Below are 14,531 nucleotides of genomic sequence, written 5' to 3'. Positions count from 1 at the left end.
AATGGTATTTACTAAAACAATGTCACTTCTTTGAACTAACATGTAATTCCCTAACACAGACTCAACGCACATATCCAAACCCGAAACAGGAAGCTGCATGAGTTCCAAGATCTCTAGGTCCAATGTCAGGGATGGATTTCCTTTCACAAACATCCAAAAAAAGCTCGCAATTGCTTCAGAATCTGAACATGGCGATGTCATTGACTATTTGAAGATCTCATTGTGAATTTGATGAATCAAGATTCAACATTATAATTTTATTGAGAATAGCAAAGACATCAATCATTGAGGCAAAGCGCATCCAACACAAGTCATTTCCATAGTGGAACGACTTGTTATGAGAATGATCTTGTATCCCCCGAGAAGACATAGGTCCTAATTTATACATTTGCATACATGTGCATTCAAAGGCCCCAATTTTCTAAATAAAAGAAAACTTAATCCATAGAATTTCCATTAATAAAATTAAAACAAATATCTTGTGAAAAAAAACAACTTTGGTGCAATTACCATATTTTGTGAGTGATCCACCTAAGAACGTAGGGGGTTTTTAGTTTTCTTGTGAATAAGGTGGATCCTTTTTCTATGTGCTCAATTTATGTATGAAACTCACTTTATATGTTACCCAACTGTTTTACGTTATAGCAGATTGGGCTTCAACAACTTTGACAACAAAGAGAGAAAGAAATGGTCAAGTCAGTCAGGTACATCACAAGGTTGAAGTGAAGCAATTCAAAGAAATGTTGCCAAGCACATCACAAGTGATGGTTGAAGCGAATCAAACTCTTATTGAAAGGGAAGACATGTCAAGAATTCGAAATGATGCTTACACACAAAAACTCGAGGAAATGAAACAAGGCAATGACGAAAAACAAAGGCATTTAACAATACGGTTAAAGACCCTCAGAGAGGCACTCAAAACTAGCCTTAGTTTAGCAATTTCAATCACAAACAATATCAAAGCTTTCCAACATCATGTGCTTCCTTCATTTGAACCCATTATCGGTTTCGAGATCAACAAGCCACCAAACGAGAAGCTTTCAGCTGGAAGTACTAATCATATATCGGAAGGAAAAGCATTATTTGATGAGGTTTAGACAAACTATTCACATTATATGCCATGCAATCTTTTTGCAAATAAAATTTTCCGAATACATATCCTTTTCCTTCTCCACCTTTGCAGCTCACAAGGTTGGAAAATGGTCTCTCCCTCCTTCGATTGATAGTTGATGCCAAAAATGACACGCTCATCTTGATACGTGGGAAGGTCGGTATAATGGTTACATTTTTTGAATCATTACTTTGTTACAACATTTTTGTGCATAGGGCCATGTTGGTCATTGATACAGCTTTTGTTTTCAATTTTTTGGATATTAAGTTCCCTTTGTTTATTTTTTTAGTCATCCTTTTACATTTCCATTTCCATCTTTTCTCTTAATACATTTCAGCTAAAACAAGAGAATGAAAAACTGAAGGCAGAACTTCAAGCAGATAATGGGTCAAATAATATACAAAAAGAAACTCAACAAATCACGCCAGTAGTGAGTGATGACTATAACAAACAGAACAACATGCTTTGTCAAGAGTTAAATTCCCTTCGGGTACTCCCTTCCCAGATTCTTTAATCACATGTAAGGTTATATCCTAAATTATGTTTAGTCTCACAAATCATTCTCTTATTTAGTAAATGCTAGAAATTGGCTTTTAATGATGTTTTATGGGCTTTTGACAATCCACAAAAATTATATGAACAGGCACTTTACAAAGACGAAGTGGGAAAATTAAAAGGAAAGTTGAAACTGTATGAGTCAAAAGAAAACCATGGTCAATGCCAGGTCAAGGAAGTCCAAAGGGAGCTTATGGAAATGCAAAAGCAACTTAATGATCTGGAAATATCGAAAGCAAGTCTCAAGGCCAACCTCGAGAAAGAGTCGTCAACACGGTCATGCCTTGTTTCGCAAGTGTGTGCATTACACAAGGTAACATCTTATGTTCACATTATGTGAATTCACATCATATTGGAATCTTACATAAAGGAAAAACATTTCTAGATCAAAATCAAGTTGAAAATATTGTAGTATGTCTTGTAATGTTTATGATCTTTTATATCAAAATTGCTTTGTAAATTGTTTGCATATATAACAACATTTTAATCTCTTGCTTCTTCATACCCATCATGTGATGTAGATTAAACTTGGCATTATCTAGCCAACATGTTGTTCATGTGTTAAGTTTGGCAAGTCTTTATCTCTAATAATAAGAACTTCACCATGCAAAAAACTTTTAACCAATATTTGATGCACTATGTTTTCTTGTTAGGAAAATGAACAAACATTGAATGAATTAGAAACTTTAAAGCTCAATCAAAAGGTAATTGATTACATACTTCGAGCTAAGTAAGCCCTCCATTTAACACAAGATGTTTATGAAAAATATGACACTTTCTCTAGTTTGTAGTTCTTGTTGAGGTATCCTTGTAGTGATCATCTCCCAACGGAAAAGATTGATCTAATGAATACAATGAACCAATTACTTAGAGATCTTAGTAAAACAAAAGGAGAGAAAGATGCACTTGAGGAAGAACTGAAAGCACAAAGGTTGTCACACGTGCGAGATCGTGCAAACTCAATTGTGACTTCTAGAGATCTAGCTTTGGTTGTGGCAAACAAAGTATATACCTCTTCTTTTACTTCTACCAACCCAGAAAAATTGAAAGCAGTGAAAGAAAAAAAATGAAAAAATGTTCTCAATGGAATAAAGTTTTAATATGTATAGCATAAGAATCACTTAAGCATTCAACTTATATTATTTTAGGTTGGTGATTCAGAACTTGCATCGAAATTGGCAAGAACAAGACTTCAGCACCTTGCATTGCTGGAAGATAACTTGAGCTTGTATACACCTTCACTTCAAGATGAATCTCATAATTTGGTTAAGCAAACATCTTCATGGAACAATGAGATATCAACTAGCATAACTTTAAATGCAGACCTTCAAGGCACACAAAGCCTTGCAATGGCAATGATATTATGAGCATTGCATATTGTTATAATTGTTTGGTGTACCTTTGTGCATTTCACAATAGCTTATCTAAAGCATTCACCAAATAAAACAAAAGCTTTTTTCGGAGAAAAAAGTAGAATGAGATGGGTTACAAAGGCTTTTAAAGTTTTGTTATTAACATATGCAATACATGTAAGTTGTAACTATTAAATATTATTACACGAACACCATTATATAATGAGACTAAAGCATCAATCCCATGCACCTTATGACCAAAAGATGTACCCATCAAAATTAATATCAAACCTTCACAAATGTACAGACTAGAAATATGATAAAACAACATTGATGCTATAACATCAATTATGAGGTATTTAAATATTTGTAGTATTCATGGTTAGAAAATGTTGAATTCACAAATTTACCTTGCACCTTCTATGCTACAGTTTATTTTACCAAGACAACTTTTGCCAAGGAAGGCAGATTTGACACTACAATTGAGCATTCTATGTAAATTGTTTGTGCATAATTTACAATATAATTAAACATATTGAGCTATTTGTTGTTTTTACATATCAAATTTTATTTATTTTATGGAAGAAAAACCACCCAGAAAGGAATACCAAAGATTTAACGTCAAAAATATAATCACATACCATTTAAATTTTCACTTCATGATATATCCATAATTTCACACCATCTAACCTCTTTTTCACATCCAAATTCTATTTATAAATTTTGTTTTCATACTGATGTACCAAATTAATATTCCCATAGTCCCCACAAGAATCATGACATTTTTATATATACTACATTATATGTTTATATATAAGAGATACTGATACAGAAACAGAGAAGGAGAACATCCAAAAAATAGCACTAAGCATGCAAGAACTAGTACTCCATGCATTAGATGTTGAGGTCACATTATAAGTAGTAATTGTGGTTATATTTTTCTCCAAATACAACCCTTTGCTGTTTCTGGAATGCTCTGGAACCACTCACAAAGATAAATGAACAGAAAGATTTAACCATATAATTGCTAATGTGATAGAACATGCATTGCTGGCACACTTTAAAATTATTTTTGTCAAGCATAAATGCATCTACCCCTCGTGATATATACATTATTCATAGAAAATGATAATATATCAGACTAAATACAATTAAACAATTAATCAGGGATAAGGTTGGAAAGCTTATCCAAATCCAAGCCACCTTCTTTTGGACCATTGATAACTTCAAATGTGCTATTGGGACTACACTTTCCCTCCACACAAGCCACAACTACGATCCCAACATCCTCTCTTGTAATCATTCCAGTACGTTTATCACCTAAAAAGCAAGACAAAAGGGTATAAAAGAACAAAACCCACAAGACCTTCATTTATCAAGAATATTTCTAAGAAACCTATGGGCCTTCTAGCCTTATAACAATGAGCTCCTCACCTTGTTCGACAATTATTTCATTTTTCCCACCAGGTTTGTTCGTGAGACCACCTGGACGCACGATATTATAGCTCATATTCGCCTGATTTCTGTATGCTTCTCTTAGGCAATTCTCACCCTGTCATAGATTGGGAGAAACCATGCATCAAGTTTCAACACATGATTGGTTTTAAAAACATCACAATTCTGATTGACATTTTCACAAATAGAAACAATACATTTCAAAAAGAAAAAAGACATCACCTCCCACCAAGAGTTTTATTGTAAAGTATACTTAATTCACAAAACCCCAAAAAATAGAGGAAAAAATGCATGTATATAAATCTATACAATTGCCAGAAAACGGAATATTGCTAGACCTTTATTATCTCCATCAACATGTATTTGTATCTGGGCATGCTGCTATTCATCAAATATCTTGAATATATATAGATCATAATAACCATGTCAATTTCATCACACAAAAATATGTTTCATATGTATCATACTCTCAAGTTCAGTAGGCATATTTCAAGTTGTATAAATTTTCTTTATTGGATTCTGCACTGTCAATGTTATCTATAATATAGCATCGGATGGTTTATTATCATCAGCAGACATCAAATATGATGCACATGACCAAAAGTGAAACTTTTGCACAGAAATTTTGTAGAATTGAATGGTGACTCTCAATGTTCAAAATTTTAAGAATGACCAATGCAATTTAGAGTTCATACTATAACTGTGAGAGGAATGTGTAGGAAGTGGACTGGATAGACAATGTGTGAAAAGCAAACTCGAATGTGATCAAAGGAAGAGCATTGAGATGCATTATCTTAATGAGAGGAGCTTGAGGGTTAACTATTTCTTCAGACTGAATTGCATATTTCAAAACATTGGGGAGATCTCAATCAACTCTTTTTTTAGATGATCCATGGAGGATCAGTCTAAGAGGTAGTACATTCCCAAAACTGGGAATGCCTCCCTCATGACCACCAATACTGCCTCTAGCCCTCCGAAGCAAATAAAATACCTTATGACAGTAAGAAGAGAAAGAAAGAAAGATATATTAACGTCTTTTAAGAGGCCAAAATGGCCTATAAGACCAAACAAGAGATTACATCTTAAGTGTTGTCTTGTCTTTGAGAACAAAAAATCAGAAAATAAAGGTAAATAATCCTCTGTAAATATAAAAGTATATAAGATAAAAAGAGACGAGAGAATCTGGTTTTCGGCACATGTGAGATTCTCAAGTTAGATATATTGTAGCTTTTGTCTTCGAAAGATCTCTAGCATAGGTCAATCCATAATGGAGATGTCTCCAGAGTGAGGGAAGCACATGCGATGGCGGGAGATAATGGCTTTTATCTGTCAATGACAAGGGTGTCAAGGTCATGGTTCATGGGGCTGGGGCCTACGTGCATGGCAAATTGCTATTGCCCGATCAATTGTAACCCCTTTGTTATGTCCTGGTCGGGAGCCCATTTGTGTATCCCGTGATTGACTTGTAGCATTAGGAGTGATGGGGCTAAAGAAAGTTGTGATTGTTCTTTGTGGATGAGTTGTGTGGCTGTATTCTTCAACAACTTTCCCCGATGTCTCTTGAGCTCTAGCAAGAAAAGTCCTTGGCATCATTGGTCCTCATATTCCATTACCTTGTGTAGTGGGCCAAAGCCTTGTTTAGAGAGGCAATGGTATCTCCCTCTGATTTCATAAAAGACATTACAGTGACAAACATAGTGTTCTTCGGATTCCACTCCATGATGACACAATTGGCAAATTCTCTCTTCTATAGGTAGTCATGTATATCCGCCTACCTCGATCTATAACTGATGTGATGAAGTTTGCAGCTGCCCTATCACACTATGCAACGCTTCGGATAGATGTATGTCCATATAAGGTGGCCTAATGATGAATCCATCGTCCGATGTGTGTAAGAATTGTGTCTTATAGTGGGCCATCTTTGTACCAAGTGGTATTTTGGGGCTGATCCATGTTATCTTGCTTTCCAAGTTAATATATCAGTTCGGATCACTCTATTCTTTTCCACTTTGGTCATATTTAGATGGGGACAGTCGAAGCTATATTGGAACAAGGGTAGGGCATTTATACTCATGCCATGTGACTCGAACCATTGCTGCATTTCAGCATACCAACAATGAATGTCTCCATTTTCAGTCAGTTGTCTTGATGACATAAATGCCAACCTTGGGTACCTTCGTTTAGGGAGCTCCCAAAGACGATGGATAAATGTCACTGATCGGAACAATGCCTCGGTGATTATAGGTGCTGCTCCCATCTCTGCCCAGATTATATCGTGGGGCACCGATGCTTTGCTCCTTATCATGCGAGCAATCAGTGACACTAAAGGTCTCTCTAAATCTTTCCAATGATTTGCCTTGTTAAGACTCGGTCCCCAAGTTTCTACTCCATAGAGAAGAGTTGGTGTGACAAGTGTATCAAATAACCACAGCTTAGTTCGTGGCTCTTGGAACTGCAAATGTGCACATTCTCTCTCAAGAGCACCAAGGGCTGCATACCCACGAGAAAGTCGGGCACAAGCAGCCTCCTATAAGGAGAACCTAGGCCCTGTAAATGTTACTCCTAGGTATGTGTAGGAGCGTGTGTATTCCACCTTTTCCTCTCCCAAGAAGAATTCCGATTCTCATCTTGTTACCCATGCTTGAGTGGTGTTAAACACCATCACTTTAGTTTTATCCATGTTGATTAACAAACCTTTGCCCATACAAAATAGTTAAGGCATTTAGATGTCCTTGTGGTCCCTCCGGAGAGTCAGAAATCAGGACAATATCATCAGCATATAGTAATATTTGTATAGCTGTGCCTGCAAGGTGTGCTCCCAAACCCCCAAATCTCTCATGTAATGTGATACATCATCTATATAGAGACCGAAGAGATTGGGTGATAGTGGGCATCCTTGATTCACTCCGATTGTGCTAGCCACTGCCTCTAACAACATAATTAACGAGATAATGCAAGTTCATGTGGATAAGCTTACATAAGGACTTGAATAATTAAATTTTACATTTTTAGGTTGCATACATTTTACCAATTACAGTGATATAAAGCCAGGTGTGGTTTTGGCTTCTCAAGACCCATCTTTGATGGAGACATTAGGCTAGATCATGATACCTAACCGAATGTCTATTTGAGGTTCTTAACCCACTTTTTTGGGTGGAGACATATGGCTGAACACAATATTATCCAGTGTCTACAAACTCAAGAAGCCATGGGACCTTTCTCATGACTCAACAGAAAGCTCCATCATTGAGAAGATCTAGGTAATATATAAAGATGCCTCTTGAGAAAAAGCAAAGGTAAACTCTGCCTTATTTCTAGTACTTGAATGAACAATCATTTCAAATTTAGCCTATCCTAATGCACTAAGGAATATTTATCTTTGGAATTATCCTACTTTCCCCTATCCTTAGGTTGTTACATTTGTTATGCATAAAAATTGTTCCCTTTATGTTAGGCGAATTTTTTAGCATTGTGCATAGCTTTCAAAGGCCCGAAATCTCAGCAATCAAAAACTTACAATTAAATGTCAGCACATCAAAAATAGAAACAATAAAAGATTTTTATAAAACACAGCTTTATAAGGTAAAAGAAAGTGATAATAAGCACACTAGTACTAGTGTATAAGGACCAACTATGCTTATAGGTAAGCTTATGAGCCTCAACTCACGGGGATATTGGTTGGGAGGAGCGAAATCTCTAAGCCCTCTAGTTTGTTGGTCATTCTTTAAAAGCAAGGCAAGGCTTTTGCTACCTTTGTTCATTCAATTTAATTTAAAGGGAAATTTACTATGAAAACCTTAATTTTTCATAAAGCTATGTTCTAAAAATTCCCAAATGCTTTTCATTTTATCATTTCTCAAAAATACTCCTCAGTTTTCTCTCTCTACTGTTCCTAGTAAGACAATGTGTAGATAGGGAAGAGCATTTTGAGAAACAAGAGGGATAATTTGGGACTAATTTCCCAATTCCATCTCTTATTCTTCTCTGGAGAGACAAAGTTTCCAGATGTCCTCACATACGATCTTGTTAAATCCATTTTAATTACTTCTAATTAACTGCACTTTAGGCATTCGATGCTAACAGAAGGCTTGAAGTTTAACTATTCAAGAGTGTCTATCCTTGGTAACACTTACTATTGCCTACAAATTATATGACCTTTGATTAAGAAAAATAAATGTGCAACTTGCCCTTCACTATACAGCACACTGAACAATGCAAACCAATAGAAAACTATCACTTCCTAGATTTCAAGCTTCCATAAGATGCACCCTTTAAATTCCTTAAGATGTATGTTTTTTACAGAATAACAATGAAAGGCCAACTTGCGTTGCATATATATGAAGAGATACTATCATTGATGCTTTCTATTGTACCAAGTGTCTTACAATGCATCACATATTAACCTTGTTATATTGAAAAAAAAAACGTTGACATATTTTCAAACATGAAATTGAGATTTACCTTTAGTTTCCACTGCAAGACAAATCCAAATGCTGTGTTTAAAAGAAGTGCAATAGGAGCCCAAGGACGAGTCACAGCAAGGGATGATAAAAGGACAAATTTTGGGACCTGTACAGTGGAATAAAACATTTTAATCCTATGTTGAGAATTTAAGAGATATCATATATATCAATGATAATTGACAGGAATATAGCACAACAAATAAATATTATGAATTACTAATTAATTTGAAATTATTGTAAATTAGCTAATAAAAATAGTTACGGTTTTTCAATATAATTTCCAATAATCTACTTGCTCATAAATTATTGTAGTTACATATAAATTTGCCTTACTTTGGCAGAGGCTGCAGCCTCACTTAGGTTTTTCACTCCTAAGTAATCCACATTTCTGGGTGTATTGGCTAAAGACCCTGGTAGCCGCCACCCTACTGTTGCTCCGACCGAGCATATGACTGCATCTACATTGTTGCAAGCTGGTTCCAAGGTTTCTTTCTTCGTAACATCCCCCTTAATAAACTTTATTTTGCTTGCTTCCTCACCTGGAATATCAGAAAATTTATGTGGGAGGATAATACTGCTAACCAGCAAGAATTTCTGTCTTATACATCCTACCCAGTAAAATTTCTGTGTAGAAAAAGCAATAGAGTACTTTTTGGAAGGCAGACATGTGAAACATAGGATTGGCAATCTTCCACTCTCGTGATCTTGTACGTTTTTAGCATGTAAAAGGTTATTTTTGCACATAAGAAGAAATAGGTAATTTCTGAGAGACAGATAGCTCAAGGGACTTTCTATACCTTGTCATCTTTAGCATATAAAATGAACTTTTCCATTGAAAAAAGCAATATACCACATTCTGAGAGAGATATCTGACACATAACAATGGCATTCTTGACCTTTCTTCAAGTTTTATCTCCAGCACATAAAAGGTAAATTTCCATGCGAAAACAATTATACAACTTTCTGAGGGACAGGTATCTGAAACATACCAATGGCGTTTGTGGCTTTTTCTTGATTTCTGACTAGCGCGCTAATGTCAAATAGATCATTTCTTTTCAAAAGTTGTTTTGTGACCTGAAGAAATATTAGGAAATATTCAGAATCAAGTCACTATTTACCTTCACAACTATCAAGTCTAACTCTAAAATTTCTAATTTAAACAATCTTTGAGCTGAAAAGACTTGATAGTTTCATAAACTATGTGAGAAACTCTGTTCAGAAGTGTCTGTCTAATCTGATTAGCAGAGCTTCAACCATCAGCTTCTCATGATATTCTAGTGCATCAACAGTAGTTATCCATCAATCATTTGCAGACATTTAAGAAGACAGTCATAAATTTCACAATCTTCTATATGAAGTCTCCATAAACTATGGCTAAAACTTAGTTTGGCAACATGGAAAGTGTAGGTGATCATCAATTGTTTACTAGCAATAAAGAAGATTGTCCCAAAACTATAATTTCAGCAATATTTAAATGGAAAAACTTAAATTTTCATGAAACAATACATAAGTTTGAATCAATACATTGTAAAGAGTAGCTGATCATGCAGCATTCTCTGAGAGTAATGCAGACAGCAGCAAAACCTTTTGAAAAGACATAATGAATTTTGGCACGAGCTTTGCTTAGAAGAGTTCATGTTTAATGTTACTGTTAATTAACACATTCACCTCCATCATAGCCGGTCATCAATCATTCCCTGAGTCTAGAACCAGATTTTAACCATAGACAATCTTGAGATGACAAGACTTTAGTTTCTATAACTGCACTTTTAACCTGAACTTAAAAAGCATTTCTTGCACATAAACTGTTGTTTTCTGTATGCCATATATATGAAGACTGGTCAAATATAATCACTTACTTCAAATATAACAGTAAACTCATCAGTTTGCATACAGTAACCATAAGTCTTTGATCCTTTATTAGATTTCCATCTCAAAACAATTTACGTTTCCATAGTTGACTGTCACCATAGCTGATAAAGATAAGAGTTCTTGCTTTCTTGCGTTAATATTTTCTTTTCTAAGCAAAATTACAAGTTCAAATTGACAAGATCAATACAAAAAGATTCCAATATAAAATCCCTTATTCCCAAGTAAAAGGTCACCTTTTGTGAGGAGGGGTTTAATAACAATTATACAAATCTTCAAAGAAATTAAAATCGAATGAGGTGATGGCAAGCGGAGAAGAATAAATAAATTCTACAGAAAAGACTTTAAAAAAACATAAGACAGTATGGCAACTGGAGAAGATCGGTACAAGAGAAATTTACACATATTCTTATCGAAACAAAAGCTCTGATTCGAGGGAAATAATAAAGAGATTAAAATGCACCAGACCAGAAGCACGCTCTAACTGCTGCAGCCAAAAATTTCTAGACCAGAATCAGAGAAGTAAGGAAAGAAAGCACGCTTCTGAACCTAAGGTCAAATGACCTAAAAATCCGTTACAAAAGCTGTAAAATAAATGCATAGATTCAATGCATCGAAAAAGGTTGAAAACCCTTGCCATCGCAGTAGAGAAGGATTAATTGATTCATTCCAAGAAGGGAAGAACGATGATGATGATGATGATGATGATGATGAACGACAAAAAAGAGGTGAGAATGAAAGGTTCTGAACCTGCAAGCCGACGCCGCTGCTGCATCCCACCACAAGAATTCTGAGAGGAGATCGCTGATCAACCATCTCCGTCGCCGTCGCTCGATCTGATCCGCGCTGCGAGGAGAAGCAGAAGCAGAAGCGGAGTATGAAAATTTAAATTTGTGGTACAAAATGGTTGCAATCTGCAGAATAATAATAAACACTGTATACATTATAATTAGTCTACCCTAGTAGTGGTAAGTTGCTAGATCACTAGCGCTGGGTTCGAAACCGAATTATCCTTATCCTTTATGTATATGCAAAATTGTAATTGTAATTAGTCTACCCTAGTGTTAAGTTGCTAGATTGCTGGCGCTTTATGTCTTGGGTTCAAGACCCAATTATCCTTACCTTGCTATAACTCCATGTATCCTCTTAATTTACTCGACTCCACTGTGGAATGTAGTGGGTCATGGTCTCCATTGGGCAACCTTACCAATTGAGTTATATCCATCTTACTATGCACACCCGAGGAGAGATCGTGTCCTTAGTTGTTTTTGTTTCTTTGGGGAAGGCTCTTTGATTGGTCCGTTAGTCAGATGACAATTCCATCTTCCCCGGGTGCTAATTCGTTTTGCCAAACCGATTGGGTGCACAACTTCTATTGTTGGCCTACTCTAAGGATGCCTGACATGGCACAAAATGATCTGGTGTTGTAACAATGTTGGGATCGGTCATGTGCATTTTGCGGCCACGATGAGTCTTGAGTCTATAGTTCTTTCGTTCCCTTCGCATTTGCCTCTCCCTCTAATCAAAATCGACCATCAAAGCCAACCCCCCTTCCCCCCAAACTCCTTGTCCCCGTAGCACAATGGAGAAAGACAGGGTTCATTGGGCAAGTGCAAAGCATAGTCTACCTCATCCAAGCCAAATACATATCGAGTGCATGCCAAATACTAATCAACTATTTTGGGCTTTTTCACATCATCCCAGTAATGGTTAAATCGTTTATGCTTGATGTGGAATGAATGACATCATATTTAGATATCCTATCGTTGTTGTCATGTATTTGGTTTTTTTCACATGGGATTGATGTTAATGCCTGCTTTGTTTTCTTAGAACCAAAGGAAGACATAGATGCTCTAGTATAGTGTTATAAGTTATAAGTCACCAGTTGCAAGTGGATATGACTTGAATGTCTTTTGTCAGCAATGCTCTTATAAACATGTATTGCAAGTGCAAAGACACTGACAATGCAAGGAGATTATGAAGAAACGTGAGATGTCTGTTGAGATTGAAAGAACTGGTTTGCTGAATGAACATTTTTCTTGGATATGCCGAACATGAATAAGATTGGCTACAAAGATTATTTATCTTTACCTAGAAAGATTGGCTATAGTCATTCGACATGGCTATACAATATTTTTTGTAATATTGGATTATCTTGTATATTGCCCACTTTAATTTTAATACCAATGGAGAATAGTTTTTTATGAAAAAAAAAAGTTATAAGTCACCAGTAGGTGTTAGAATCAAAACTTGTATTGGTTTTCGATAAGGTGTGGATATTATTGTACATCAAGTTTCTTGTTTTATAGAAATGCCTATTCATGGTAGATGTGAGCCGTGACATTAAGCTTACCACATACAAATATATATACAATGGAAAAATATTTGGTTCATGTGGATTTGCAACAATTCAAAATTCAAAATTATATCGATTGTTGACATATTGTATTTATACAACTTTAGATTCTTATATCATTACAAAGAATAATAAATTCATCGCGCACATAGAAATCACAACTTATTATTGATCATTTATACTCTAATCAGTTGTTAATTAAACTTTGCGTGAAATTCCAATTGGTTTCCTAGAACATCTACATATTGTGATATAGGATGTAAGGTTGGAAGCTAAAAAACTCCATGAATTGTTTTGGTTAAAATGTCCAAGTCATTTATTGGAGAGTTTTAAAACATTGAATTCAGGCATGCAAGTAAATGTACTAGACAATATGGAAACTTTCATCATGAGCATACCAAAAATTCAAGCAATAATTGCACCGAGTCACGAAAGGGACTACAAATTGTTCATGTATCTATACAATATTTCTTACTGATAAGAAAGAATATATTATTTTATAGTTTTTATAGAAAGCCAATATGCACAAGGGGTGTGCCTTTTTAGACCGGACAATAAGTCTTTAAACTATGGTGATAAATTTTACAGAATAAAGGATATAGAGACTTGACAATTTGTACTCATTTCGAGAGGTCTTACAACCCTCTACGCCGATTAAAATGAAAAAACAAAACTCAAAATAGATTTGTATTCATGAGCATAATTTGCAAGACAGTCAAACGTAAACATGCATGCGGTTATGATTTTTGAAACATGAAATTGATTTAGGCATGTTAAGTGGCAAGTCTCCATGTACGAGTTGTTGGTATAATGAGTTTTGTGTCCATATCTTTCGGTTACACAACATGGATTCATCACATGATGATCAAGCTACGAAATGCATGTGAACATTGAAACATATCTTTTGCCAATTGTACCAAAGACTTTCGTCAAGGAATCCCTAGTACTTTCCGTTTTGTACCACCAATGGAGATAAGGGAATGTTACATTAACATGTGATTGTAGTTCACACATGCCAAATTACCAATTATTAGCCCTCGTGTTCTTAACATGTGATCATGGTCCATATTTACCATATGACCAATTATTAGCTCTCGTTAAAAACCTTTGCAACGAGCTTTTATCTTTACCTTAATGAATGGCTCTACAAAGCAAGTTGCATTTATTTGGAGTTTCCATGTTTACTTTTACATTTTCTTGTTTACTTCATTGCAAGGTTTCATTAAAGCACCACCTTCATCATTGGACTTCCATGGTGGGGTTTCGTCCTATTGAAGATATCCAAGTAGTAATGTAAAATTTTCTTAAAAAAGGATGACATATTGACTTGTGTATATGTATTGTGCATGCTTTTGTTTGATCTACTTAGG

At 35.3% G+C, this 14,531-nt stretch overlaps 2 protein-coding genes across 2 annotated transcripts; one reads left to right on the top strand and one right to left on the bottom strand.

Moving 5' to 3' along the window:
- The first annotated feature begins 719 nt into the window (after positions 1-719).
- Positions 720-3,078, top strand: LOC147869983 (uncharacterized). Its single transcript, XM_087339625.1, has 7 exons — positions 720-1,091; positions 1,184-1,267; positions 1,449-1,601; positions 1,755-1,979; positions 2,320-2,370; positions 2,458-2,670; positions 2,815-3,078. Exons 1-7 carry the CDS (start codon positions 741-743, stop codon positions 3,031-3,033), a joined length of 1,296 nt encoding a protein of 431 aa, XP_087195751.1. The 5' UTR covers positions 720-740; the 3' UTR covers positions 3,034-3,078.
- Positions 3,079-4,051: 973 nt separating this feature from the next.
- LOC147869982 (uncharacterized protein At2g34460, chloroplastic-like) lies at positions 4,052-11,712 on the bottom strand. The gene is made up of 6 exons (XM_087335547.1): positions 11,556-11,712; positions 9,926-10,010; positions 9,270-9,475; positions 8,935-9,042; positions 4,453-4,570; positions 4,052-4,338 (listed from the first exon to the last, which is right to left on the bottom strand). The coding sequence occupies exons 1-6, from the start codon at positions 11,619-11,621 to the stop codon at positions 4,178-4,180; spliced, it is 744 nt and encodes a 247-aa protein (XP_087191673.1). The 5' UTR covers positions 11,622-11,712; the 3' UTR covers positions 4,052-4,177.
- Positions 11,713-14,531: the final 2,819 nt, after the last annotated feature.

Source organism: Azolla caroliniana, unplaced genomic scaffold (genome assembly GCF_043228905.1).
Source record: "Azolla caroliniana isolate FFs.n. ecotype wild unplaced genomic scaffold, voAzoCaro1.0.p SCAF_1, whole genome shotgun sequence".
Classification (NCBI taxonomy): domain Eukaryota; kingdom Viridiplantae; phylum Streptophyta; class Polypodiopsida; order Salviniales; family Salviniaceae; genus Azolla; species Azolla caroliniana.
This window is presented reverse-complemented; position numbering and strand designations above follow the sequence as displayed.